Genomic DNA, 25,909 nt, shown 5'->3' on the forward strand with positions numbered 1-25,909 from the left:
TTCAGCTCACGTCACGATGATCTCATGGTTTGTGGGTTTGAGCCCTGAGTGGGGCTCTGCACTGACAGTGAGGAGCCTGCTTGGGAGTCACTCTCCCTCCCTCCCTCCCTCTATGCTCCTCCCCCAGTTGCTTGTTCTCTCTCAAAATAAATACACTTAAAAGAAAAAAACCAAGAGCATTATTCGTTTACAGTGAGGAGTAACTGGCACAAAGATTGCAGTACTTGTATTGGCATGACCAGTGTGTTCTCTTTCAGTGGGCAGATAGACTCACGTAGGAATCAAGTCATCGTCAGGAAGTTGCTTAGTAAATGTGGCCTCCTGATGAGTTCCGTGGCTGCTCAGGTGTATAATGGCCATCGTCTCCACGGCAGGGCATGGGTTTGTCAGTGGGTTGATGGACTATAATTCACACTCCTTAGGCACTATATTGGATTGTTTTCTTCCGTGTCTGTCCCTTTTCTGTGTCCATGTCTCTCTCTGTTCTTTCTGATCGACTCCTCCTTATTTTTAAAATATATTTATTTTACATACTGTCAGATTACAGGCGTTTTGCATTTTTATTAATTTGCTATACAAAGTTTCGTATCAAATCTAGACAAAATAAAGCCTTCGGTGGTGTATAGTTAAGGAGAGGGAGATATATGTTCCCAAAGTATACAATGCTTATTGGTCTGAGGTTTCCAAATGAAGTCTTGACTGAGGTAAAATTACATCCATGAGTTTAGGTGACGAAATACCAGAGGGCCTGGGGAGTAAGGCCAAAGGAAGCATTAGGATGACACCCAGGTTTCTAACTAGGGCAACCAGGTGCTTTTGCTAAGAAAATTGAATAGGGGAAGAGAATCAACAGTAGACTGTGTTAGCAAGGCAAATTTAATTTTTTTTTTAACGTGTAAAGTTTAAAGTCTCAAAGGCCTTGTGTGTGTGCGTGCGCATGTGTGCGTAGGAGCACTCGCTCAGTCTGGTTGTGAGAGAAAAATACGTGTGGTCATACATGGTCATTGAGGCTTATGTGTCACATAGTGTTCTGGATCAATTTGCATGAACTCACTTAATCTTCATGACAACCCAGTGGAGTAATAGAGATTGGCATTAACTCTGTTTCACAGGTGAATAGACAGGTTTAGAAGTGGAAACGTTAATTGCCCAAATAGGTAAAGGGCAAATCTGTAGGTCATTAGCATGTAGATGTTGGTTAAAATCATGCCAATAAATACCTCAAATGAACCCACACCTTGTCAGTTACCTTAAAATGGTAGTGAGCTATTGAGATATTTGAGATCTTTGATTATTCTAATGAAACCTTTCTTCCTGGTAGCAAATTAATACTTGTCAGATTTTAGAAAGTGTAGTCAAAAAGGCAGACACTTGTTGAAAAAAAAGATAACCGTACTTAAAAATGTAGGGGCTCCTGGGTGGCTCAGTTGTTTAAGCCTCCTGCTCTTGACTCTTGATTTCAGTTCAGGTCATGATCTCACGTGAGATGGAGCCTTGGGCTCTGTGCTGACAGCACAGAACCTGCTTGGGATTCTCTCTTTCTCTCTCTCTCTGCCCCTCCCCCACCCCCCCAAATAAATAAGTAAACTTCTAAGAAAAGGTAGATAATCCTCTAAAAGAGGGTTGGGAGACACATGTCCTTTTTATAACCAACTCAGTTCTTTGCACATGCTAAGTACAAAAGAAGTTCTGTATTTCTAAATAATCCAATACAACCCTCTGCGAACATGAGGTGTCACACATGTATTGCTATTCAACGTGTTGTAATAATTTTCTGTTGTTACGGTTTTAGGAAAGTGGAAACTTCACAGATTAAGACCAAGAATTTTTCAGTTACTTGAAATTTCAGTTACTGTAATTATTCTAACTGGTGACTTCTCTTTTATTCCATTATTTCTTCCTTCCCACTCCAAAAGGGTTTTTTCAGTAAAGGTCTGAGTGGGAACTTCTCTCTTTGATAGATCATTTATTTTGTGCCTGCTTTTATATGGTACTTTAATTGGTTGAGGAATTCTGACTGACAGTTGTTTTTCTCAGCACTTGGAAGATACTTGATTGTTTTCTGATGAAAAATCAGCCTGTCGGTCATATTGTTGTTTCTTCCTTGATAGGTAACGTGTCCTTTCTCTGGTTGCTTCTAAGAATTTTCTTGTCTTTGGCATTCTTCATCTTACCGTGCTGGTCTAGGTATGAATTTATGTTTATTTTATCTTGCTTGGGTTCAGTGTACTTTCCTACTCTGAAGATGGTGTCTTTTATATTATAACTGGGAGAGTCTCAGCCTTATTTCTGAATAGCATCTCTTCTTCATTCTTTCCCTTCTCTGGAATTCGTATCACATGTTCTCTTAAACATCATTTTTTAGGCATCTCTGTAGAATTCTACTTGCATCTATAGACTTATCCATAATTTTTTTCATCTTGGTAGTTATTTGCCCTCTGCTTTGATTAGTTTCTTAAAGTAAGCCTTCCGTTTTCCTAATTTTCTCTCTTTTTTAATTCTAAAAACCTTTCCCCCTCTTCCCTCACTTCCAGGCTGCCTTTTCTTAATTTACTGTATCCTGTTCTTCCTCCTAGCTTCTGTTGCCTCCCCCCTTTTTAAAAAAAATATTTTTGCTTATTTGAATCAAGTGAAAGTGTCAAACTTCTACAAAGATAAAGAGAATGTTGTAATAACCCATTTCCCAGCTTTAACAATTAGGAATTCTGTTTTGTTTATATCCCCACCAGAAACACTCCTCTGCCTCCATTTGAAGCTAGTCCTGGGCATCATCTGTTTGATCCATAACTATTAAAATGTAGGTCTTGAATCATTTTTAACATACTTATTTTAGGGGCGCCTCGGTGGCTCAGTCGATGAGGCTTCTGACTTTGGCTCAGGTCATGATCTTATGGTTTGTGAGTTCAAGCCCCTCGTTGGGCTCTCTGCTGTCAGCAGCACAGAGCCTGCTTCAGATCCTCTGCCCCCCTCTTTTCTGCCCCTCTCCTGCTGTCACACATGCACATGTTCTCTTTCTAAATAAATATTTATCATACTTACTTTATGTTTTATTACACACTGTCGTTTTTTTAAGTTCTTCGGGTTCTAACCATCCCTTGTTTGCGTGTTGATCCCGTAGAGTGGATCTGTCCCTTGAGTAGCTTTGTTGTTGTTGTTTTTAACGTTTATTTATTTTTGAGAGACAGAGAGACAGAGCATGAAGGGGGGAGGGTCAGAGAGAGAGGGAGACACAGAATCTGAAACAGGCTCCAGGCTCTGAGCTGTCAGCCCAGAGCCCGACGCGGGGCTCAAACTCACGGACCCTGAGATCATGACCTGGGCCGAAATCAGACACTTAACCGACTGAGCCACCCAGGAACCCCTGTTGTTTGTAATAATATGGATGTAGCTTTTTCCATGGAACTTGTGGCTGTGCCTTGCATTTGTAGAAGTAGCTTTACACAGTCAGTGCTTTTGGGGATTTGTTTCTTCTGGGCACAGAAAAATGAGCTTCAGCTCGTGGATTCACACATTGTGTATGAAATAAAAAGCTAAATAAATAGCACCTGCACAGAACGTGGGTTTGAGTTTCAGTGTTTTATGGGACACTGCACCCACCTGCCAGAAAACCCCAGGAAATAGCTTTCTTGCCACCTTTCAGCATTGATAGGTTTTTCTAGGGTCCCCAGTTCTGGCACACACCACTCTCCTTGCGTTACAAACCTTGACTTTTTGCTCTTAGTTTCATCTTATCCAGCATTTCGATGCCTCCTTTTTTCTTTTGGAGCTCTTGTAGTTTTTCTATTTTATTTGCTTCTATTTAGCGTTTTGATTATTTTTAGAAGGGAAAGTCTGTTCAGTCTCACTGTATTGCCAGAATCAGAGCCTTTTCTGCCCATCTATTTTAAGGTGGTGAGTCAGAGATTTCTTAAGTACTCCACTCCACCATACTAAGAGTGCATGAGTGTGTGTGTGTGTGTGTGTGTGTGTGTGTGTGTGTGTGTATTTTAATCTGCGGTACTGCTCTGCAAGTAACATTTAAAATGTGTAACCGTTTCATGTGGTCAGTAGACAGTACATTAAACACACATTCAGACTTGTATTTCAGTTAAAAATCTTCTGTCCTTATATTTTATTTGGGCTAAAATTGAATAGTCACGTTAACTTGGACTTCTCATACTGTGAAGTATTTTGGTTATATTATATATGACTTAATGTAATAGAAAATATGAATAAATGCCATTTAATTGCCAGTCTTTAAATACATGAAACTTAAATGAGATACATCTGGGAAGTGAATCCATTAACGTATGAAGAGTTCTTACAAGTCAGGAAGATGGCAAAGGACACAAATAGAGTGTTAATAGAAAAGGTTACACAACTATTTACTTCATTTATGATCAAGAAAACTGCAAACAGAAGCATAATAATCTATTCTCCCCTTACTAGATTGGAAAAGAGAAAAAAGAATATTCCCTGGGTTCAGAGGATATTGAGAGATAGAAACATTAATAACATTGCTAGTGAGATTATAAATAATTGAAATCACCTGGGTGGCTCAGTCAGTTAAGCATCCGACTTGTGCTCCAGTCATCATCTCGAAGTCCATGAATTTGAGCCCCGTGTCAGGCTCTGTGGTGACAGCTCAGAACCTGGAGCTTGCTTCGGATTCTGTGTCTCCCTCTCTCTCAAAAAATAAAGATTTAAAAAAAAAATTTTTTTTTTTTTAAATAAATTGGAATCACCTCCAGGGAGGACAGTTTAACAATTTATCCTAAGGATCAAGTGTACATTTTGTGCACTGTTGGAAATATCCAGAGATTTGAAGCAATTTAAATGTTCATCAGTGGAGAGTATTTAAACATTTATAGTATGCCCCTTTAGTGTACTACTGTGCAGTTTTAAATATATGGATATGGAATGATCTCAGAGGGATTATATGGAGATAAAAACAGGGTACAGAATAGTGTGTAGTGTGGTGATATGAGCGGGGTGGGGAACATGGATTTTAAATGTGTAAAAAATATCTGGAAGAATGTATAAGAAACTGGAGGAAGGAAAGAACCGGATGGCTAAGAACCCAGGGGAGGGAGAGAAACTTTAGCATTTTTGAATTTTCTGGGATGTACATGCATTCCCTCTTATTTTAATGGCAACCAGAGTCGTCTTGTGTGTGAAGAGAAGATACAAATAAGGAAGAATCCTGTGGTGTTGATTTGAATTGGAGATACTAGTATGAGGTCATGATTAAAAAAAAAAAAAAAAAAAAGGTTTCCTTGAAGGAGCAAAACCGTGAAATAACAGCATAGCAAGACTATTATTTTTCTGTAGGAATAACAGAGGGTGGTTAACTCTTGCAGTTATTACTTTGATGAAAATAAAGAATTAGAAAAAGAAGTGCGCACTGCACCGTTTTAAGGTAGTCCTGTGCGCAAAATCCTGTTGCTCTTGCACCTGTTCAGCATGCTTCTGTGCTATGGCCTGGGCTCATTGGACAAGGAATGAGTCTCACTGTGTGATAGGCACTGTGCTACATGCTTAACATGCCATATGCAGAATTTTATGAATGAAAAATGGCAAGAAAACGTTTTTATCTAGAGGTCGACCTGCTTAACGGATTGCTCTTTGATTTAATGCCTTAATAATAGCATAGGTTATTAAAACTTAGTGAATATTTTGTTTATTTTATTTTTATTTCACCTAGGCTTTTGTTTCAGATTTCAATTCTAGTTAGTTAACGTATAGTGTAATACTGGTTTTAGGAGTAGAGTTTAGTGATTTATCACTTACATATAACACCCAGTGCTCATCACAAGTGACCTCCTTAATGCCCATCATCCATTTAGCCCACCACCCCCCCAAAACACCCCTCCAGCAACCCTCAGTTCTCTATAGTTGAGTCTCTTATGATTTGCCTTCCTCTGTTTTTTTTCCTCCTTCCCCTTTATCTGTTTTGTTTCTTAAATTCTACATATGAGTGAAATCATATGGTATTTCTCTTTCTCTGAGTTTCACTTAGCATAGTATACTTTAGTTCCATCCGTGTCATTGCAAATGGCAAGATTTCATTCTTTTTGATGGCTGGGTAATATTAGAGTGTGTGTGTGTGTGTGTATCTGCATCTATATTTATATCTACCACCTCTTTATCCACTCATCAGTCGATGGACATTTGGGCTTCTTCCATAGTTTGGCTATTGTTGATAATGCTGCTGTAAACATTGGGCTGCTTGTGCCCCTTTGAGTCAGTATTTTTGTACCCACTGGGTACATACCTAGTAGTTATTTTGCCTATTTTATAGAAGAGGAAATGAAATTAAGGAACTTGCTCTAGATGCAGACTCTAGAACCAGATTATCAATCTAGCACTCATTCCATTGAGGCGTTTGAACGTAATTCATGATGGATATTATGAAATTTGGTGCCTTTTAAAAATGTTCTTGTGATTTGGGAGTTTTTTGTATTTTTCTTTTGAAAAGATTGCCACCTTCAGTACTTTCCACCTATTTGTGCAATTGTACCTTTGTGCCACAGACTCCTTCCTTCACAGTGCCTTCTTCCCCCATGCTTTCTGCCTATTTTTGTAAAATTGTATTTACCCTTTAAGACACGGGTCACTTGATACCTCAAGAAAAACTTGTAGGGACACCTGGGTGGCTCAGTTGGTTAAGCATCCGGCTTCGGCTCAGGTCATGATCTCAGGGTTCGTGAGTTCGAGCCTGGTGTTGGGCTCTGTGCTGACAGCTCAGCCTGCTTTGGATTCTGTGTCTCCCTCTGTCTCTGCCCTTCCGCTACTCAAGGCTCTGTCTCTCTCTCTCAAAAATAAATAAACATTTGAAAAATAAATAAAAAAGAAAAACTTCCAGTTGCTTAACAGAGTAGTTATTTCCTTATATGAGCTCCCATAGGGCTATTATATATATATATATATATATATATATATATATATATATATACACACACACACACACACACACACACACACACACACACACACACCATTGACTCACTCATTGTTTCTGAACAAGTGTAGGGAAGGCAGCACATTGAGTGAACAGAGCTCAGTGACACTAGACCTCCCTTAGTACATAGACATACAGTCTTGGGTAATGAATGTCCAGCTGCTCACTCATTTAGGTAGAAAATTGTCTTACAATTATCTGAGGCTAAGACCTAATTTTGTTTTATTAACTAGTTAAACACAAAGGGTTCCCCCCCCCCCATGGTTTTAATGTATACAAAATTAACCAAGAATGCAACTACTATGTAAAAGTCGAGAGAAGATTTTACTTTATTTTGTTTGTGATGACTGGTTAGACTGTTAGTGATACTTGTACAGACTGTGGAAGTCTGTATCTGAAGGTTCTCATATTCATGGTGATTTCTTAGAGGCAAACATCTGGCTGTGTTATGCTTTACACTTTAGGCGTATAAACATTTACATAGGGAAATACATACTGTTTTACTACAAATTGCTTTTATTTCTCCCTTGTCTTAATGTATATTAATGTAGATTTTAAAATTATGTGTAGACATATTACCTACTAATTTCATTTTAGGATAGTTAGGGACGCATAAAATACTAGTTATGGAAGGGATTATTATCTGAAAGGACAATTGAATAGAGGAGGAGGGGAGCGGCAAAAGTATTAAAGTAAAAGCTCTAAAATTTAGGTCAGTATTGTTACTAAAGATGCTTTGGTTTCATTTTTTGTCATTAATGGGGCTGATATTTATAGTTGGTTGTCCAAATTTGCATCTATTCAGTTGACAAATAGGTGATGTTTAAAAGAAGAAGTTCAGAGAAAGAACTAGTTACATGGCCCCACCTTCGGTTGTCAGTGCATGCTTAAAAGTTTTAGCACCTTCTGTATGATTGTTAAAGGGTCTGGCAAGAAGTTTAATCCCTTAACTTTTAGTATTGAAATAATACTCTGAGCTATGACTAGGTGTCTGCAGGATGATTAGGTATCTTCAGAAATGGGGTACTTCTTAAGAATGAAAGAGATAGCATTATAACTGTATGAGACAGCAGGCTTAAGCCAGGCAAACCAGGACATAGGGTCACTCTACTCCTCTGGTACAATTTACTAAAAATTTTTTTTGTTCATTTGTAGAGGTTTGGGATTTGATATAGGTTTGAGGAAAGAAGGTAGGGACCTGAATATAGGCATTGCAACTTGAGTTTGAGCTCTTACTGATCTGATCTGCCATGTGATGTCAGCTAAATCACACAGCCTAACCTGTGGGATCCCTCACATTGGTGATTAGCCTCTATGAAAATTTTTACTTCATTCCTTCATTTTTTTAGTTAGGCACCAGAGCTGGGGTTTAAGACTTAGATTCCAAGACTTAACAGTTATGAATCAGTAACATTTTTTTTAAAGTTTGTATTTATTTGAGAGACAGCGTGAGTGAGGGAAGGACAAGGCGAAAGGGAGAGAGAATCCCAGGCAGGTTCCATGCTCAGCATGAAGCCCAACGTGGGGCTCAAACTCATGACCCTGAGATCATGACCTGAGTTGAAATTAAGGGTCAGACACTCCACCGACTGAGTCACCCAGGTGCCCCAATCAATAACGTTTTTAAATCGTGCTGGGGGTGGGGGCTGTGGTGGCTCAGCTGATTAAGTGTTAAGTGTCTGACTCTTGGTCTTGGCCCATGTCACGATCTCACAGTTCGAGAGATTGGGCCCCACGTTGGACTCCGTGCTGACATTGCAGAGTCTGCTTGGGATTCTCTCTCTTCCCCTCCTCTACCTGTGTGTTCTCTCTCCCTCAACATAAAGAAATAAACTTTAAAAAAAATAGTGCAAGGGAGAGAGCCAGCAGAGGCGTCGCGTCGCTACCACCACATCCACAGTCATGCTGAAACACGAGTTGTTTGTGGACATGACCTGTGAAGGCTGCTCCAGTGCAGTCAGTCGGGTGCTCAACAAGCCGGGAGGAGTTGAGTTTGGCATTGACCTGCCTAACGAGAAGGTTTGCGTCAACTCTGAGCACAGTGTGGATCTTCTGCTGGAGACCCTGGGAAAAACAGGACAAGCTGTTTCCTACCTCGGCCCCAAGTAGTGAGGGCCTGGACCCTGGGCCCAAGATGGAGCAAAGCGGGCAGGCCGCTGATCCTCTCCCGCCTTCCCGACAGACCTGGGCCTGGCAGTCTACTCAGCAATAGGAGTTCCTACAGAGACCCTCACTTGCCCTGCTCCTCCCTAGCGTCCCTGCAATAAAATCGAGCCACTTTGGTTGTAAGTGTTAAAAAAAAAATAGTGCAAGGGCAATTAATTGTGCAAGGCATTTATTTTATTAAGGGTAGAAAATATTTCCATAGATTGATAATGCGATAGATGATTAACTTGGATCATGTTATAGATGATTCATTGCCTCCTTAGTTAAGGCAACAAGTCCTTTATGAGATTCAACCCTAGCTGGTATACTTAGAATGGTAATTTTTTTTTTTTTTTAAGTTTATTTATTTTGAGAGAGTGAGAGAGCACGTGGGAGCAGGGGAGAGGCAGAGAGAGAGAATCCCAAGCCAGCTGTCAGTACAGAGCCCAGCGCAGGGCTCGGACTCATGAACCGTGAGATCCTGACCTGAGCCGAAATCTAGATGTTTAATCATCTCAGCCACCCAGGCGCCCCTAAAATGGTAATTTCTGAGAAGAGAAGGCCTTTGGATCATAATATTCTCATTATATAAAGAAACAGTTTTGAGAAGCTGTGATTTGCCACCAGGTCATAGAGCTAATGACATAAATCACTTTCACAAAGGAATCTAATTTCTAAAATCATACATTCTAAAATAACCCAAAGTTACCCTGGTCCTTTATCTTCCTCTCTCTCGGACCCATCCTGTAATTCCAGCCCATCACATGCAGCCTCTGAAAGGTCCACTCAGCCACCCCAAATCAGGGTGGTTATGTGTGTATAATTTCTTTCTGGATGAAATGTGACTTCCTTCTTGAGTCTTAAATTTTACTTTGATTTCAGTGCCTTGGATTAATCAACCTAATTAGGAGACCGTTAATGTCTAGAGACTATTTTTCGTGCGTGTCAGTGGGGTTTTTTTTTTTTTGTGCTACATGATACTTGAGGTTGGAAGGTCAGAAAAATGTAGCTCTTACCATTCAATAAATGTTCCAGTTGTTAAATAATCATATTGCCCTGTACGCCATGTTAATTATTTGTTTTACTAATTGTAATAAATATCTAACATAAGGACAAATGCTTTTAGGTATTTTTGGGTATTATTAACCTTTATTTTACAGGGTAGGGCTTAGAAATACTACCTTCGGTTTCAGATAGTGACTCCACTTAATTGTATGACTTGGACATGTTTTTGGACTTTAGTGTGCTTTTATTCGTTGTCACGATGGTTTGTTTAGCTGTAAATAATACATAAAGTGCTTAGAATGGGGCTTGGCATATGTTGAGCATTTGACTATTTGCTGAATGGATGGATGTAGTTTTGGTGGTAGTATGTGCTGATTAAACTGATAAAAATATATGGATAATGACTCTTCATCAGTTACCTACTCTTCTAAATAAATCAGCTTCTTATATAAAGAATAAGCTAGCTATATGATGAGGGACAAGAGCAGTTTATTTTGTCTGTAAACAGGAATCACTTATAAATGAGTTTAAGGTAAACATATTATTTTAGTTTGTTGAATGCCATGGAATATTACCATTGAAGCCAAAGGAATTGTTTAGAAAAACTGTTGATGTGATGGTAGGATTATTATAAGCCAAAATAATTCACTGCTGGGGATAGAATTAGTATTAGAGTTTTGCTTTCTTCCTAGCCTTTTCTCTAAGACATGGGCTTGAAGAGGAATAGTTGCTATACTAAACTTACATCAATATTATTGCATGACAATTTCATTTCTTATACAGTTCTCCATAGCTTTTCTGATACAACCTTTTATTTTTATTGCCATCCTATCTTTATGAGATTAAGCTTATTCTGAGGTCCTTTAGCGTCTCTCAAAGTGACCTGTGTAGTAACTTAAACATTTTCCTCTGATTTTGCTCAGGTTTGTGTTTCTTTGGTTTAGCCCTCGGTTACGAGTCCACCTTGTAATTTTGGGTAGTGAGTACGTGGACTTTACAGATCTCTCAGATTTTCAAAAAAGAATGACCATTTGCCTTCTACCCACGTCAAGTCACACAGTCAGTGCTGGAGGAACCCCTGTCTTAGCTCTCCAAGCCTCCCAGGATCATAAAATCTGCAGGTCGAAGAGTTACAAAGGGGATCTCCCGCTTAATTGACAAGAATAATGTGCAGGAGAAATCAGCGGAGGAACTTTTAACTACCTAGATGTTAAAACTGATTCTCTTTCTGTCTCCTGATTTCTTACCAGTTACCTTATATGGAAAGATTTTCTTATTCAGGTACTTACCATTTATCATTTTGGTTCTCTCTCTCTGATCCATGTTGAGTTTTTAAAATAATTTTTTAAATAAAAGTTGTACATTTAGACTTTATACCTTTAAGTATAGCCTTTGTTCTGTCTGGTATTAATAATTAATACTGGTATTTTTAAAAGTTATTTATTTATCTTGAGAGGGTGAGCGTGAGCAGGGGACGGGCAGATGAGGGCGAAGAGAGAATCCTCAAGTGGGCTCCATGCGAAGCCCGATGCGGGGCTTGATTTCACGAAGTGTGAGATCATAACCTGAGCTGAGGTCCAGAGTTGGATGCTTCACCGACCGAGCCACTCGGGTGCCCCAGTACTGGTATCGATACTACCTGGTAATAGCCATGATCATTTTGGTAAGACATGAAGCAGAATCCACTGTCTTTTGGGGCTAAAATATACATCTCTATTACTGGTAACATGTGGCAAGACAGAGTTATTCTGTACCTGTTGTTTCCGTCCTTCCTAGGGAGCTAGTGATGTGGCATCTGACAAAGAACCCGTAATATCTAGCTGAAACTCCAAGGTGGAAGTAATGTACAAGTGACTGTGTAAAAGCCAGCCTTGTCGATCGTTATGTCGTGGCTGTATGCAAGCTAGCAGTCGAAGTTGGCAATTTTAGAAAGGACGAGTTTAGCTCACGAGTGGCTGTGTACTTACTAGTGCGATAGTTGTTCGCAGCTTTCCCGATCGTTTGGAGGCCGGTCAGCCGTCCTCATGAGCGCGCCCACATCTGGCTGCGTGACTGAGGGGGGATCGGTGCTACAACCGCCTTTCTCTTCTCGCCCCAAGTCCTCGCTCGCCCCAAGTCCACGTTCCATCACAGAGTACTACGTCTTAAAGGAACCGAGTAGCTTTTTGTGTGACGAAATGTCTTCACCAGAGCTGGCACCTTTTTGGAGCTCCTCTGTGTGATCTCGTCTTAACTGACTCACTCGGGAGGAGAAGAATATTTTATATTCCAGTTCTCAGTTTGGGTGCAAGCAGAGGTTGTGGCTCCCACAGAATCGATACTGTGTTTGTGTTGTGTGATGCAGCTTCTCACAATCCACTCTTGTTGAATTTTTCTTTAAAGATAGGGATGGCTCTGGTTCAGTTTGCGATTTCAAAACAAGTCCGCTTCTTTGCGGCGGTCCCTCCACGCAAAAGTCCTAAAATCTGGTGTTTCCCAAAAATCGTTTTTAAATTGAAAGCCGTCCGTGATACATACAATTGGTATTAGAGGGAAAAGTTAAAGTAGTACGAATTTCTAAGATTCTGGGAAAGAGTTTCTCAGGTTCATGTTAGCGAATAGCTATTAAAGTTGAATTGGTGATGCTGAGCAGAAGAAATTCTTACAGCCTTCTCTTTTGAATCTTTTCTCAATTAAGAGTTTGGTGGTCGGGAGCCAGCATTCGTTTTCACTGTTCCCTCTAGTGTTTGGGTGTGGCCCTTAATGACATCTATTGATTCATTCCTGGCCGCAATTTTTATGCAGTTTGCCAGTTTTATAACGTATAGACTCCTGGGGCTTTGTTAGGTAATTTTAAAATAAAAAATTTTGCCTGAGCTTTAGGCCCTTCTAAATATTTTTTATGTAAACTTTTAAAAAGTAAATTTAAGGATTTAAAATATGTTTTCCTGTTCATTTCCGTGAAAATAAGTTATGGATGTAATCATTGCATTTTGTTTAGGCCATTTTTAGATAAACAGTGAGAGAGTTCTTCAGTTAGAACCGTTTTCTAAACTTTTTCTTAGCCTTTTTTTTTTTTCTTTTAAACTGTAAACAACCTTTTGCTTCTTCAGTAATACAGTTAGGTTAATTTGAAACCATCTTAGCTGGATTCTTCTCTAAACTTCAGTTTTGTATTGTAGTTTGTTTTTTTAATGTTTATTATTTTGGGGGAGGGAGGGAGGGAGGGAGCAAGCAGGGAGGGGGCAGAGAGAGAGGGAGACACAGATCAATGCAGGGCTCAAATTCAGGAACATGATACTCATGACTTCAGCCGAAGTTGGACACTTAACCGACTGAGCCACCAAGGCACCCTTGTAGTTGGTATTTTTGTATAATGTTAACTGATAATATCTGTGGCTATTTTTCCAGAATGCAAAGATGACCGTGGTTGTTTCTTGCTTAAACTTTTTCACTAGTTTTCACATTGCCTAGATCAGTGCTGCTCAAACTTTGCACCGAGTCAGAAGAGGGCGATACCTGGCTGGCTGACCACTGACACCAACCGCTTAACATGTGACACTGCGCTGCGCATTGCTTTCACATCCACTGATTGGTTTCACTCCCAAAACCAACCTGTGAGGTATAGGTATTGGTGTCTTAAAATTTCTATGAGAATTTTACTCTCCTCCATAATATTTATTGCAAAAAGATTTTTAAATTACTTACCATCGAGTAAAATTGATAGTCCGCAAAGATCTCTATTTCGATTTGTCTTCTGTGACTTTTTTTTAAAGATTTTATTTGTAAGTAATCTCTACACCCAGTGTGGGGCTTGAACTCATGACCCTGAAATCAAGAGTTGCATGCCCTACTGACTGAGCCAGCCAGGTGCCCTTCTTCTGTGACTTTTCTTCTGGCATGCCCTGTACAAATTCCTCAGTTTGAGAGGCACTGGCTCATTGGATCAAGTGTACATTTCTTTGCGTAAAATAGGGAATAAAGACATACTTAATTACCAACCCAATATTTTCTTTTGAGTTTATTTATTTATTTTGAGAGAGACAGATGGTGGGAGTGGGGGAGGGCAGGGAGAGAGGGAGACACAGAATCCGAAGCAGGCTCCAGGCTCGGAGCTGTCAGCACAGAGCCCGACGTGGGGCTCTGAACTCACAGACTGCAAGGTCATGACCTGAGCCCAAGTCTGATGGTCAACTGATTGAGCCACCCAGGTGCCCCCAGGCTCTTTCTAATTAGTGTTCGATGTGCTCTAGCTCTACTATTAGAAACTGTGACTTGCGGGGCGCCTGGGTGGCGCAGTCGGTTAAGCGTCCGACTTCAGCCAGGTCACGATCTCGCCGTCCGGGAGTTCGAGCCCCGCGTCAGGCTCTGGGCTGATGGCTCAGAGCCTGGAGCCTGTTTCCGATTCTGTGTCTCCCTCTCTCTCTGCCCCTCCCCCGTTCATGCTCTGTCTCTCTCTGTCCCAAAAATAAATAAACATTGAAAAAAAAAATTTTTTGAGAAAAAAGAAACTGTGACTTGCTGTGAGCCAAAGCATTCAACTAATGACAACCTTGTGACCCCTGCTCTCAGTCCATGTTTCAAGTCCAAGGTGGTATGGTTGTAGTTGCTGTGGTAATGATGCCAGTGCATATTGTTGTGAGCTCATATTAGTGCCTAATATTTTATCTTATTTCTTGCAGGAATTGTTGGATAAGTATTTAATAGCCAATGCAACTAATCCAGAGAGTAAGGTCTTCTATCTGAAAATGAAGGGAGATTACTTCCGGTACCTTGCTGAAGTTGCATGTGGTGATGATCGAAAACGTAAGTATGTTTGGTTTATGGGTAAAGCTAAAAATGTAAAGGAAAGGAGGATAAATGGGACCCTGTACCAGTAGTCACTATGTCATCTCCAGGCCCTCTTTAACTTTTTAAAAATCTTGGAGTCTTAAAAAAAATCTAGGAATCTATGTAAAAGAAAATTAATAATGTTACCTTAGTTTTCTCAAAAATGAAAACAGTCATGAATTGACCTTATGTGCTGCTGTTTTTGAAAAATTAAACTCCTAAACTCTGATTATAATCGGATAAGATATTTTAAAAATATCTTAAGAAAGCTTAATCTTTTATGCTTTAGAATTTGGCTAAGTGTATTTTTAGCCCCCAGTCATTTGCATATGCTTTGAGTGATTCTGTTGTCTCATGGCCCTTAGTGTCATTATACCTTACAATTTAAGATAATTGGAAATTACATACAGAATATAGAAACAAGATGTTGTACTTCTTCTGTTTGACATATTAATTTATTAACTACTACCTGTTCTGAAGGATCATCTTGTTGACTAATTATAACTACATTTCCGAGGAAGAGAGGTGAGATGAAACTATTATTGCTCGTATATAATTTGTCATAGAAAAATGTAGGTACAGAAAAAGAGAGTAACTGAATTGCCAGTCTTGTTTGTTTAAAAAAAAAAAAAATCAAAGTGAATGTATTAACACTGGACTCTGTCTCCCTGGGATATTAGTAGCTAAGTGTAAGGCAGGTCCTATAACTAAATTTTGTGTATGTGCCTGCTACCAAATTTATCAAGTTCTAGATAGAAGCTTCACTTAATTCCTTATTAACAGTAGGTTCATTATTTTAATTTTGCCCCATCCAAAAAGAGTGTACGCCTTCAAATAGTTACTGTGGCTTCCTGCCCGCACAGAGTTACTAACTGAAAGTGGGACAGTGTGACCATGCCAAATCTCAGTGTAGTTGAAGATACCAAGAGAAGACTGTTGTACTCTGCTGTAATGAAACTTGTATACTAAACTTAATATTATTGATGTATAATTTCTGTTGCCATAAAGATAAGCAAAACTGAAAGTGACAGATACTTGCAAGTCAAAGGGGGGGTCTTTGGGAGACTGGGACATAGGCCCAGCCTCAGTCTGATGATTTAATCTTTTCTGGTTCATGGGCGTTTCTGGTCCTCTCCATAGAATACTCTAATAGTCTGGGATTCGTAGATAGTCTGTGCTTACGGCCTAGATGCTGAGACACCTTTACCACTGCTCATTGTATGTAGTACTTCTTACATGCCAGTCAGCGGGAACTCCTTCGTATGTGGGGGCCGTATTTAGACCAATAAGTGTGCCGTTTCAGAGGACGGAAAATGCACATATTCAGGCCAAAAAGGGCTAACTTTAAATTTCTGTTAGGTCGGTATTTCTAAAGCTGTACTGGACCAGTGGTCTCGTTGAGAAAACCTGCCTGCCCCTTTGAACGCATGGATGCAATCAGATTAGTGTCGGTAATAATTACTGAACAGTTTTTTCAGGAAGGTGACATTTTTATTAGGTCAGTAATCCACCTCTGGTCAGAGCAGATTTTGTTCTATGTGTTGACACTTTCTTATTGCCTTTCACGTAGTACCTCTTTTGATACCAAGAATCAGTATTATTTTTACAAATAAATCACAAAAATACAGATATTGGTGGTGATGATCTTTGTCAAGTGTTTTCATTATTTTGGAAAGAGGTATTATAGCCCAGTTTTTTTCTGGTTTTATTGATATTATTGACCCCTATCAGTCAAGTTATTACTACTATTTATTATTATTATTATTTTAAATATTTTATCTTTAAGGTAATCTCCATACCCATTGTGGGGCTTGAACTCATAACCCCAAGATCAAGTATCACACGCTCTTCTCGTAGGGGCCCCTGGGTGGCTCCGTAGGTTGAATGTCCGACTTCAGCTCAGGTCATGATCTCACAGCTTGTGAGTTGGAGCCCTGCATTGGGCTCTGTGCTGACAGCTCGGAACCTTGGAGCCTGCTTCGGATTCTGTGTCTCCCTGTCTCTCTGCCCCTAAACCACTCACATTCTGTTTCTCTCTCTCTCTAAAAAATAAACATTAAAAAAAAAAAAAAATTGCATGCTCTTCTGAATGAGCCAGCCAGGCAGCCATCAGTCAAATTATTATTATTACTTAATGTTTATTTATTTTTGAAAGAGACAGTGCAAGCGGGGGGAGGGGGTGCAGAGAGAGAGGGAGACACGGAATCCAAAGCAGGTTCCAGGCTCTGAGCTGTCAGCAACAGAGCCTGTCGCAGGGCTTAAACCCACGAACCATGAGATCATGACCTGAGCTGAAGTTGGATGCTTAACCAGCTGGGCCACCCACGTGCCCCTCAGTCAAATTATTTTTAATTGCTGCATTTCCAATTAGTAAAATTAAAAGATAGGAAAAAAGTGTCTTAGTCCGAGAGATTGAAAAATCTGGTCACACTCTCTCATGCTGTTTTTTAAAAAAGCTGATTATAAGCAAACAGCATTGTAAACTAGTTTTTAAATAGCCTACTACAACAATGTTTTTGTGGTATAAGTGGCTTTAAGAGAAAACCACAGAAAAATCACTGCTACATGAGGTAGTAGCGTAAGTTAAAGGTGTTAATGTGCTGCATATTTGATGGATATTTTCAGTGTTGTGCTTGTTTTTTTCCTTCCCTTCACAGAAACGATAGATAATTCCCAAGGAGCTTACCAAGAGGCTTTTGATATAAGCAAGAAGGAGATGCAGCCCACACATCCAATCCGCCTGGGGCTGGCTCTTAACTTTTCTGTATTTTACTATGAGATCCTTAATAACCCAGAGCTTGCCTGCACACTGGCTAAAACAGTAAGTTTCAGATCATTCTCCTAAGTCCTTACTCATACTGATAAGGTCATTGCCACAAACTGAGAATCTGTGAAAATGAGTCTGTTGAACTTTATTTTTAATGGATAGTAGAGTATAAAGTGGTTGCTCACCTATTTAGTAAAAATGGTTTGTAATTATAATCACTCTGTGTTGATGCAAATATCGTTTACCACACATAGGCTTTTGATGAGGCCATTGCAGAACTTGATACACTGAACGAAGACTCCTACAAAGACAGCACCCTCATCATGCAGTTGCTTAGAGACAACCTAACAGTGAGTTGTTCATTCTTTCAATGTTGTTATCCTTTGTCTTTTTTAAGAACAAAAATAGTTATTTCAGTCTCCCTATATTTTGAGTCAGAGCTCAACTTTCTCTCAGAAAATGAACACAGGTATGTAAGTGAAAGTATTACTGAGTGCTTGTTAGTATTCTGTGTGGGCCAAATGTTCTTTTGTAGGCAGACTTTCAAGTTGAATAGGCGTTTTATTAGACCTTCCTGAGAAGATACGAAGATTGTAGGAACTCTTAATATTAACGTCATTGACTATTGCATTGGAATGAAGATGTTGATAGTTATGTTAATATAGGAAGGTTTTATAGTTGCAATATTTTCTTGTTTTGGATCAATTAGCGACAGCAATTTAGGAATTGTGTAGGTATCTAAGCTTTCCTAAAATCCCGTGAAATGCCTTGTTATAATGAAAATTTACTTTGTGGTGTCTTACAGTCATTTGATAGGGAGTAAACCTTAACCTCAGTTGACTCCACTTCTGTCTCTAGGCCAAGACCTGTTTCACTTGTTTATCTTTTTTGTTTTTCTTTTGTTTTTCTCCTACTTCTTGGATAGGCAGATAATGAAGGGGAAAATAATGGGCAAAAAAACACAAATTGAGCTTTACTTAGCTTCTTTCATAGGCTCAAGTAAATTTAATATGTCAAAACGTTTAGACAAAATGTGGCCGAAGGGACTATTCCTTTTAACATAAGTGTAGTTCTCCCCAGTTTGGAGCTTCATTTCTGCTAGAAAGGAATTTTTTTTTTTTTTTTTTAATGTTAGCACCATATCTGTTCAACTTTGCTGAACAAGGAAATAATGAAGATACTTCATTCCCAGCCATTAGAAATCTCTGTTCTTGTGGGTAGTGGTAGAAGAATGATCGGTGTAAATAGCTTCCATAGAAGAAAAGCAAACTGAGCCATTATATCTCTTCTCAGGAATATTGTGGGGCTGCCTTTATCTTAACTGGTTTTGTTTTATTTTCTCTCTTAGACAGTTCTTTAGGGATATTTTGTTTCTATTTATTTTAGTTTTTTAACAATAACTTAAAAATTATATACGATTCTTGTTTTTCTAAAATTACCCGTAGTCTCTTTGTGTTGATCTAATAGAAATTCATTTTGTGAACTGTTGTTAATAGTCAGTGAAACTTGACTATTTCCTTCTTCACTTCATTGTTCCACCCTAAAATTGGAGAGGTCCTTGGAGATCAATTCTGTTTTAACATCCTAGCTAATTCAAGAATGCTTTCTCAGGGCACCTGGGTGGCTTAGTTGGTGAAGCGTCTGACTTCGGCTCAGGTCATGATCTTGCGGTTCGCAAGTTCCAGGCCTGCATCGGGCTCTGTGCTGACGGCTCAGAGCCTGGAACCTGCTTCAGATTCTGTGTGTGTGTGTCTCTCTCTGTCTCTCTGTCTCCCTGCCCCTCCTCTGCTCATGCTCTGTCCCTGTCTCTCAAAAATGAAATAAGTGTTAAAAGTTTTTTTTAATTTAAGAATGTTTCTGTACATCTTCTTGCCCACTACTGCGTCCTTCTAATTTCCATCACCTGTTCTCGTTTAACCCTTTGCAGCATACAAAATAGGTCTGCTCCTATTTCAATACAGTCACCCTTCAAATATTTGGAAACCGTTAAAATGACTGTGGTTCACCTCCTTCCTTAAAAATTTTTTTGCCTTGTTAATTTCATAAATTATATTTCAGTAGTGCTTTCAGGAAGGACATTTGGCTGCTGTGAGCAGAGATAACGTTAAATTCTAACAATACTACATTTTTTTCCTGAAATTATACTGCTATTAAAAAAGAGCTTTAAAAATGTACTGAAGCAGTTTGTGTCATTTTGTAAATGCATATTGGGAGGTTCACAAAAATACACTTCGGGGGAGGAGTTGATGGTGTTTGGGAGTTTGAGAAATCTAACTTCCAGTCTTTGGTCACAGTGTCTATTGTCTGGATAACTTAATATGATTTTTTTTTTCCTAGTTATGGACATCAGACAGTGCAGGAGAAGAATGTGACGCGGCAGAAGGGGCAGAAAACTAAATGCGTACAGGGTGTCATCCTTCTTCCCCTCAAGAAACCTTTTTACTCATCTCCATTCCTTATTCCATTTGGATTTCCTATAGCAAAGAAACCCATTCATGTGTATGGAATCAACTGTTCATAGTCTTTTCACACTGCGGCTTTGGGAAAACTCCATTCCTTGATTTGTGTTTGTCTTGGCCTTCCTGGTGTGCAGTTACTGCTGTAGAAAAGTATTAATAGCTTCATTTCATACGAACGTCAGTAACTTCCAAACACTTATGTAGAGGACTAAAAATGTATCTGGTATTTAAGTAATCTGAACCAGTTCTGCAAGTGACTGTGTTTTGTATTACTGTGAAGATATGAAAATGCAGTTCATTACAATTTCAAAAGTGTTCTACAGAACTTCTTAATTTCTACATTCCCTCCCTTACTTCTTTGGGGGTTTCCTTTTAGTAAGCAACTTTTCCGTGCTCTTCCTGTATTCCTTTTTGGTAGGAATCCAGAAGTATTAGATTGAACGGAAAAGCATTTGGCATTTCTGCGCGGGGGGTCGCAAATTGAAATTCCTCCTGTATCAAATATGATGGAGGTCTTGTGTATCTGTGACAACAGGAAGTTTCCTTATTCATTCTTCATTTGCTGCTGTTTAAGTTGACAACTTCCCTTCCCAATAAAAATTCACTCACACCTCCTGCCTTTTGTAGTTCTGGTATTCACTTTCCTATGTAATAGAAGTAGCATGTTGCTGCCGGAATACAAGCGTTGCTTTTGGCAAATTAAAGTGCATGTCATTTCTTAATACACTAGAAAGGGGAAATAAAGTCCACAAGTCCGAGTCTAAAACGTTAGTACTTTTCCATGCAGATTTGTGCACATGTGAGGGGGCGTCCGGTTTGTCTAGCGACCCTCGTGTAGAGAGTTGGACCACTGTTGTGTGTTGCTAATCATCGACTGTAGTCCCAAAAAAGCCTTGTGAAAATGTTATGCCCTATGTAACAGCAGAGTAACATAAAATAAAACTACATTTTATAAACCACTTACTATGGCTTTGTAACAATTGCATACTCATTTTAAGGGACAGACGAATTTACTACTTCCTGAAGTTTATTGATACTCCTCTTTTATCTTCTGTAAAATGTAGTGATGCTCGTACCTGCATTGTGACTTCACTTGTCTAGCGGTGCCTGGAAATGGATACAATTGGACTACATGTCTTAGAGTTAGTGTTTTACCATAGAGCAGTTGTGTGGACCATCTCTTCTTCAGATGTAAATGTTACCCAGTTAAGTGTTACATGGAATAAAGTGGACATTTTAAAACTAGAAAAGTTAATGATGTGAGTATGAGTGCTTTGGTTGGTATTAGAATCATGCTTCCGTGGATATTCAAGCCGAATGTCAGAGTTCCAGAGTATATTACTTGTTTAGTTTTCAAAGAATTCTCTCTCTAAACATTCAGTTGTACCATGAGTGAGGTTCAAATAATTTTTGTTTTATAGTATCACATTGGCTGTTAAACTAGAATGTCTTAAGTGTTGACCTGAGAATTTATTTCAAAGTCAGAAGATAAGCTGAAAAATTCAGCTGCGTAGAATCAGCCTTTATCTCCTTAAAACGTGACTATGAAAAGATAGAATTGAATGAGACTTGGGGAAAAATCAGTAAGACACTACGTTTTATTTATTTTTAACGTTAATCATTTTTGAGAGAGAGAGAGAGAGAGAGTGTGTGTGTGTGTGTGTGTGTGTGTGTGTGTGAGAGAGAGAGAGAGAGAGAGAGAGAGAGAGAGAAAGGGAGACACAATCCAAAGCAGGCTCCAGGCTCTGAGCTGTTCGCAACAGAGCCCGATGTGGGGCCCGAACTCATGAACGGTGAGATCATGACCTGAGCTGAAGTCGGATGCTTAACTGACTGAGCCACCCAGGGCGCCCCAAGACACTAGAAAAAACGTTGTGAATTAGAAGAAAGAATCATCACATTGTAACAAGTACTGGTAAGTTCTGAGTAATCACCCAAGGAGTTTACCAAAGTAGCCTTCCTTCTTAAAAAGCAGATTATTCTCAGTGTTTAGTCTCAAATTTAAATAAATATGTCCTTGCTTTAGCAGAAATCGGCATCTTACAAAGGGTCCAGCCTGTTAAATGTCACCTGCTTTGTAGTTCGAACTTAATTAGCAGGGTGTTTTTTTTTAAATGTCATTTAGGTTTTAAATTTTTTTTTTTTTCAACGTTTATTTTTGGGACAGAGAGAGACAGAGCATGAACGGGGGAGGGGCAGAGAGAGAGGGAGACACAGAATCAGAAACAGGCTCCAGGCTCTGAGCCATCAGCCCAGAGCCCGACGCGGGGCTCGAACTCACGGACCGCGAGATCGTGACCTGGCTGAAGTCGAACGCTTAACCAACTGCGCCACCCAGGCGCCCCAAGGTTTTAATAAAATAATTGGGGGGATTGCATTCTAACATTGACGAGCATTGGGGATTTCTATTCAACATACAGTGCAGTGAGCTATGGTTTGTTGATTTTAGATTGGAAAAGAAAAACTACTTTTTGATTGGGGGCAGGATTGGTAGAATATACTCATGTATGTCAAACTTAATTATCAGTAGAGACTGTAATTTTTGTTTTTTGAAATCATGAAAAACACTAGAAAGACCATTTAAAGATGTGTAAAATTTCTAGTAGTAAAAATTTGAGAAAATCAGAATTGTAGTCACTTATTTTTAAATGCACTTATTTTTTAAATGTAGTCACTTATTTTAAAAAGCCAAACGTTCAGAAACATTTGAGGGTCTATTACAGGCATGCCATGGGACTGTTTTTGTCAAATTGTGAGCCTGATTTTATTCGGACTGATAGGTGAGTGTCATCTGAATATATTAAAATTAACACCTAACTTCATCCTTCTTCATAGTTGAGGAAGATTTTCACTTTAAAATCTGATTAAGGCAGTTATGCTCTATGTTTTATTCTGACCTACATCTATCCTCTTCCCTTCTCTGATTTGTATTTAATGAGCTTTGCAAGTGGACAGTTACCATGTATGTATATCTTGTGTATTACTATTGAATTTTGAGGACATTGCAACTAATATAAACCACAGTTAACTTTTTTTTTTTTAATTTTTTTTTTCAACGTTTATTTATTTTTGGGACCGAGAGAGACAGAGCATGAACGGGGGAGGGGCAGAGAGAGAGGGAGACACAGAATCGGAAACAGGCTCCAGGCTCCGAGCCATCAGCCCAGAGCCTGACGCGGGGCTCGAACTCGTGAACTGGGAGATCATGACCTGAGCCGAAGTCAGACCCTTAACCGACTGAGCCACCCAGGCGCCCCCACAGTTAACTTTTTTTGATCCATTCAGCAGGTGCTTAGGGAACCTGTAGTACCTGAAGATACGAAGATCATCATCACGAAATCCAGTTTGAAGCCGTCTTGCCATTTACTGCTTATCTACATTTCACTTGCAAATGACTATATGCCTTTCGAACTAATGCCTGAAGGGAATAAGTGATAATAAATACCCAGAGAACAAAGTGAAGATTTCCACCTCTTCCATTTAAAATTATAACACCTTGAGCATATCCGTAAGTGGTCCAGCCCTTTTGTTTTACTTACAGGGAACCAGTACTGATTGAATGGATTGTGGTGTCTGATCATGTGCTCTGCCCATTCGTATTTAATCCTCTCAAATGCCCTGCCAAGTAAATTTCCCCTTGACTGATAGGACATCTGATCAGGGTGGGGGGAAATTATCAAAAATTGTGTCTATTAAATGGCAGACGTGGAGTTTGAACTCAGATGCTATACCAAGTTCGTTTCTGTGCCACTATTCCCCTGCTACAGGTGCTACAGTTTGAAACGTACTGAGTCCAAACAGACCAACTGACTTAGCTGAGGGCCCAGCAACTAACGAACGTTTGGCCTGGAACTAGACAAAAGAACCAGATGCAAATAACCAAATTCTCAGTAATTCTCTACTGGCTAAATTGAAAAGGATTTTCAGTGAAAATTACTCTTAATTCTTTTGGCCACTCAGATTTAGAAAACGAAGGCTTTAATTTATGCGTCTCTAGTTTTTTTTTTAAAGGTGTGAGCCCTCTGACAACCTTTAGAAAGTAAGGAAGTAACATTCGTTGCCAAGCCTTTTTTTTGGCATATCTGTGGTTTACTGCGTATGCTTCCCGATGAATAATAGTCCGTGTTAATCATGCTCAGTGCTTCGGGCTGCCAGTCCGCTGGCCCAGGCTTCCACTCGTATTGCTGTGTGCGGTCTTGGGCCAACATATTGAGGCCCGACTTTCCCATCTCGACAGGTCCTGTTTTTTAAGCCTCTTCACAAATATAACTCCCAATAAAATCTGGGGGTTAGATTTGTCTAAAAGGACTCCTCTAAAAGGAGGAGAAAGTTGAAGCACAGAAGCTAAGGACGGGTAGTAGCATCAGGGTTTGAACCTGAGTAGGCTGCTTTCAAGCTGGTACTCCTAGATCCTGTGGTACGTTGCGCCCCGCCCCCTTTTTGGGGAGATGAAAGCAGTGACAGTCAATCAGTACTTTTCCCAATTTTAGGCTAAAACCAGATACCAGATGATGGGTTGTAGAAACTTAATGGGTCGCTGCCAGCTTTTTTTGGTTAGTTTTTAATAGGATGAAGAATCGAGGCACCTGGCTGGCTCAGTCGGTAGAGTGTATGACTTGGTCTCGGGGTGGTGAGTCCAAGCCCCGTGTTGGGTGTAAAGCTTACATCAAAATAATAGCATGGAAAATATATGGCATGTTAATAAAGGTAATAGTTTGTAAAGTCAGTTTCTGTGAGTAGTGTTATGTAAAATTGAGTTCAAATGAGTTTGGAAACCATTTCTTCTGGGTGATCTTACAGGTTTCTTTGCAATCCGTGTTCTAGGACTGTGCATTGATAATTTTACTGTAATGAATAATACCCATTTTTAATGGTTGGGGCCTTTCCGCTTATAGCATTTTGATCTTGGCAACACTTTTCTGCTTAGGAATGTGCTGAGCAATGAGTCCATTGATGCCCTTTAGAAAAAAGGGGAGACTCCCACTTTTGAAAGTGGTGTTTTTATTTCACATTGCTTGAAGGATTATGTAAAGATTAATTCTTTTATCTTTCCTCTCCGACACTTTCTGCAACGTAATCCCAGCCTTGGCCTAAGACTACCAAGGCAGTACTTAAGCCCTGGAAACAGGGCAGAGTTAGGATTTACTCAACTAGCAAAGAGGTTTTTTTTAAGGGCTTTCATGCGATTGGAATTATTAAGCGCACTCAAACTCAGGGTTGAGCCTGGAGTAAAAAAAAAAAAAAGTACAGTAGGCCTTACTACCCTAGGCTCTTAAATTCTTTTGTGTGAGCTGGAATACAGTTGTTTCAGGAATATCTGGAGACCTTACTCCTGCTTATCAAAAGGGTTAAGAACTATAACTTGAACTAAAGATTTCGTAATTTCCTTGCTAATTCAGACATAAAGCGATCCGCTACAGGCTCGTTGTTTGCCATGCTGGGCTGTGGGGGGCTGGTTTGGTGCGCTAGTTCGCTAGGGCATTTGCTTTGCTCTTGCTTGTGACATGTGCCCCTGACTGAGGGTAGCTTTCATGGTCACCTAGGCTATTTAGAAGCACCCTGTTGTGGTTATTGATAGATATTTGCCTGTACAAAAGTCATCATTGTTCTTTCTGTGAGTCTTCTGTTGTTTCCTAGATGTCACTGGTGAAAACTAGAGGAGGTTTGTTTAAAGCCAGCTGAAATTTAACTTAGAGGGCAGCCTGGCTTCCACTGCGGTCACATAGAGGAATTAAGCCCTCTTAGTGAGGCTCAGGTTAACGTTATTTCTGAGTGTGTGTGGAT

At 39.6% G+C, this 25,909-nt stretch overlaps 2 protein-coding genes across 2 annotated transcripts in view; both read left to right on the forward strand.

Moving 5' to 3' along the window:
• Positions 1-21,084, forward strand: part of YWHAQ (tyrosine 3-monooxygenase/tryptophan 5-monooxygenase activation protein theta) — a 38,898-nt gene extending 17,814 nt beyond the window's left edge. Inside the window, exons 3-6 of the mRNA XM_003984508.6 lie at positions 14,752-14,875; positions 17,557-17,720; positions 17,921-18,016; positions 20,004-21,084. Coding sequence (XP_003984557.1) covers positions 14,752-14,875; positions 17,557-17,720; positions 17,921-18,016; positions 20,004-20,063 — 444 coding nt within the window. The 3' untranslated portion in view covers positions 20,064-21,084. The remainder of the gene's footprint in view (positions 1-14,751; positions 14,876-17,556; positions 17,721-17,920; positions 18,017-20,003) is intronic.
• Positions 8,675-13,272, forward strand: LOC123384631 (copper transport protein ATOX1-like). The gene has a single exon (XM_045054991.1). It carries the CDS (start codon positions 8,843-8,845, stop codon positions 9,047-9,049), a length of 207 nt encoding a protein of 68 aa, XP_044910926.1. The 5' UTR covers positions 8,675-8,842; the 3' UTR covers positions 9,050-13,272.
• Positions 21,085-25,909: the final 4,825 nt, after the last annotated feature.

The sequence above is a fragment of the Felis catus genome, chromosome A3 (genome assembly GCF_018350175.1).
Source record: "Felis catus isolate Fca126 chromosome A3, F.catus_Fca126_mat1.0, whole genome shotgun sequence".
NCBI lineage: Eukaryota > Metazoa > Chordata > Mammalia > Carnivora > Felidae > Felis > Felis catus.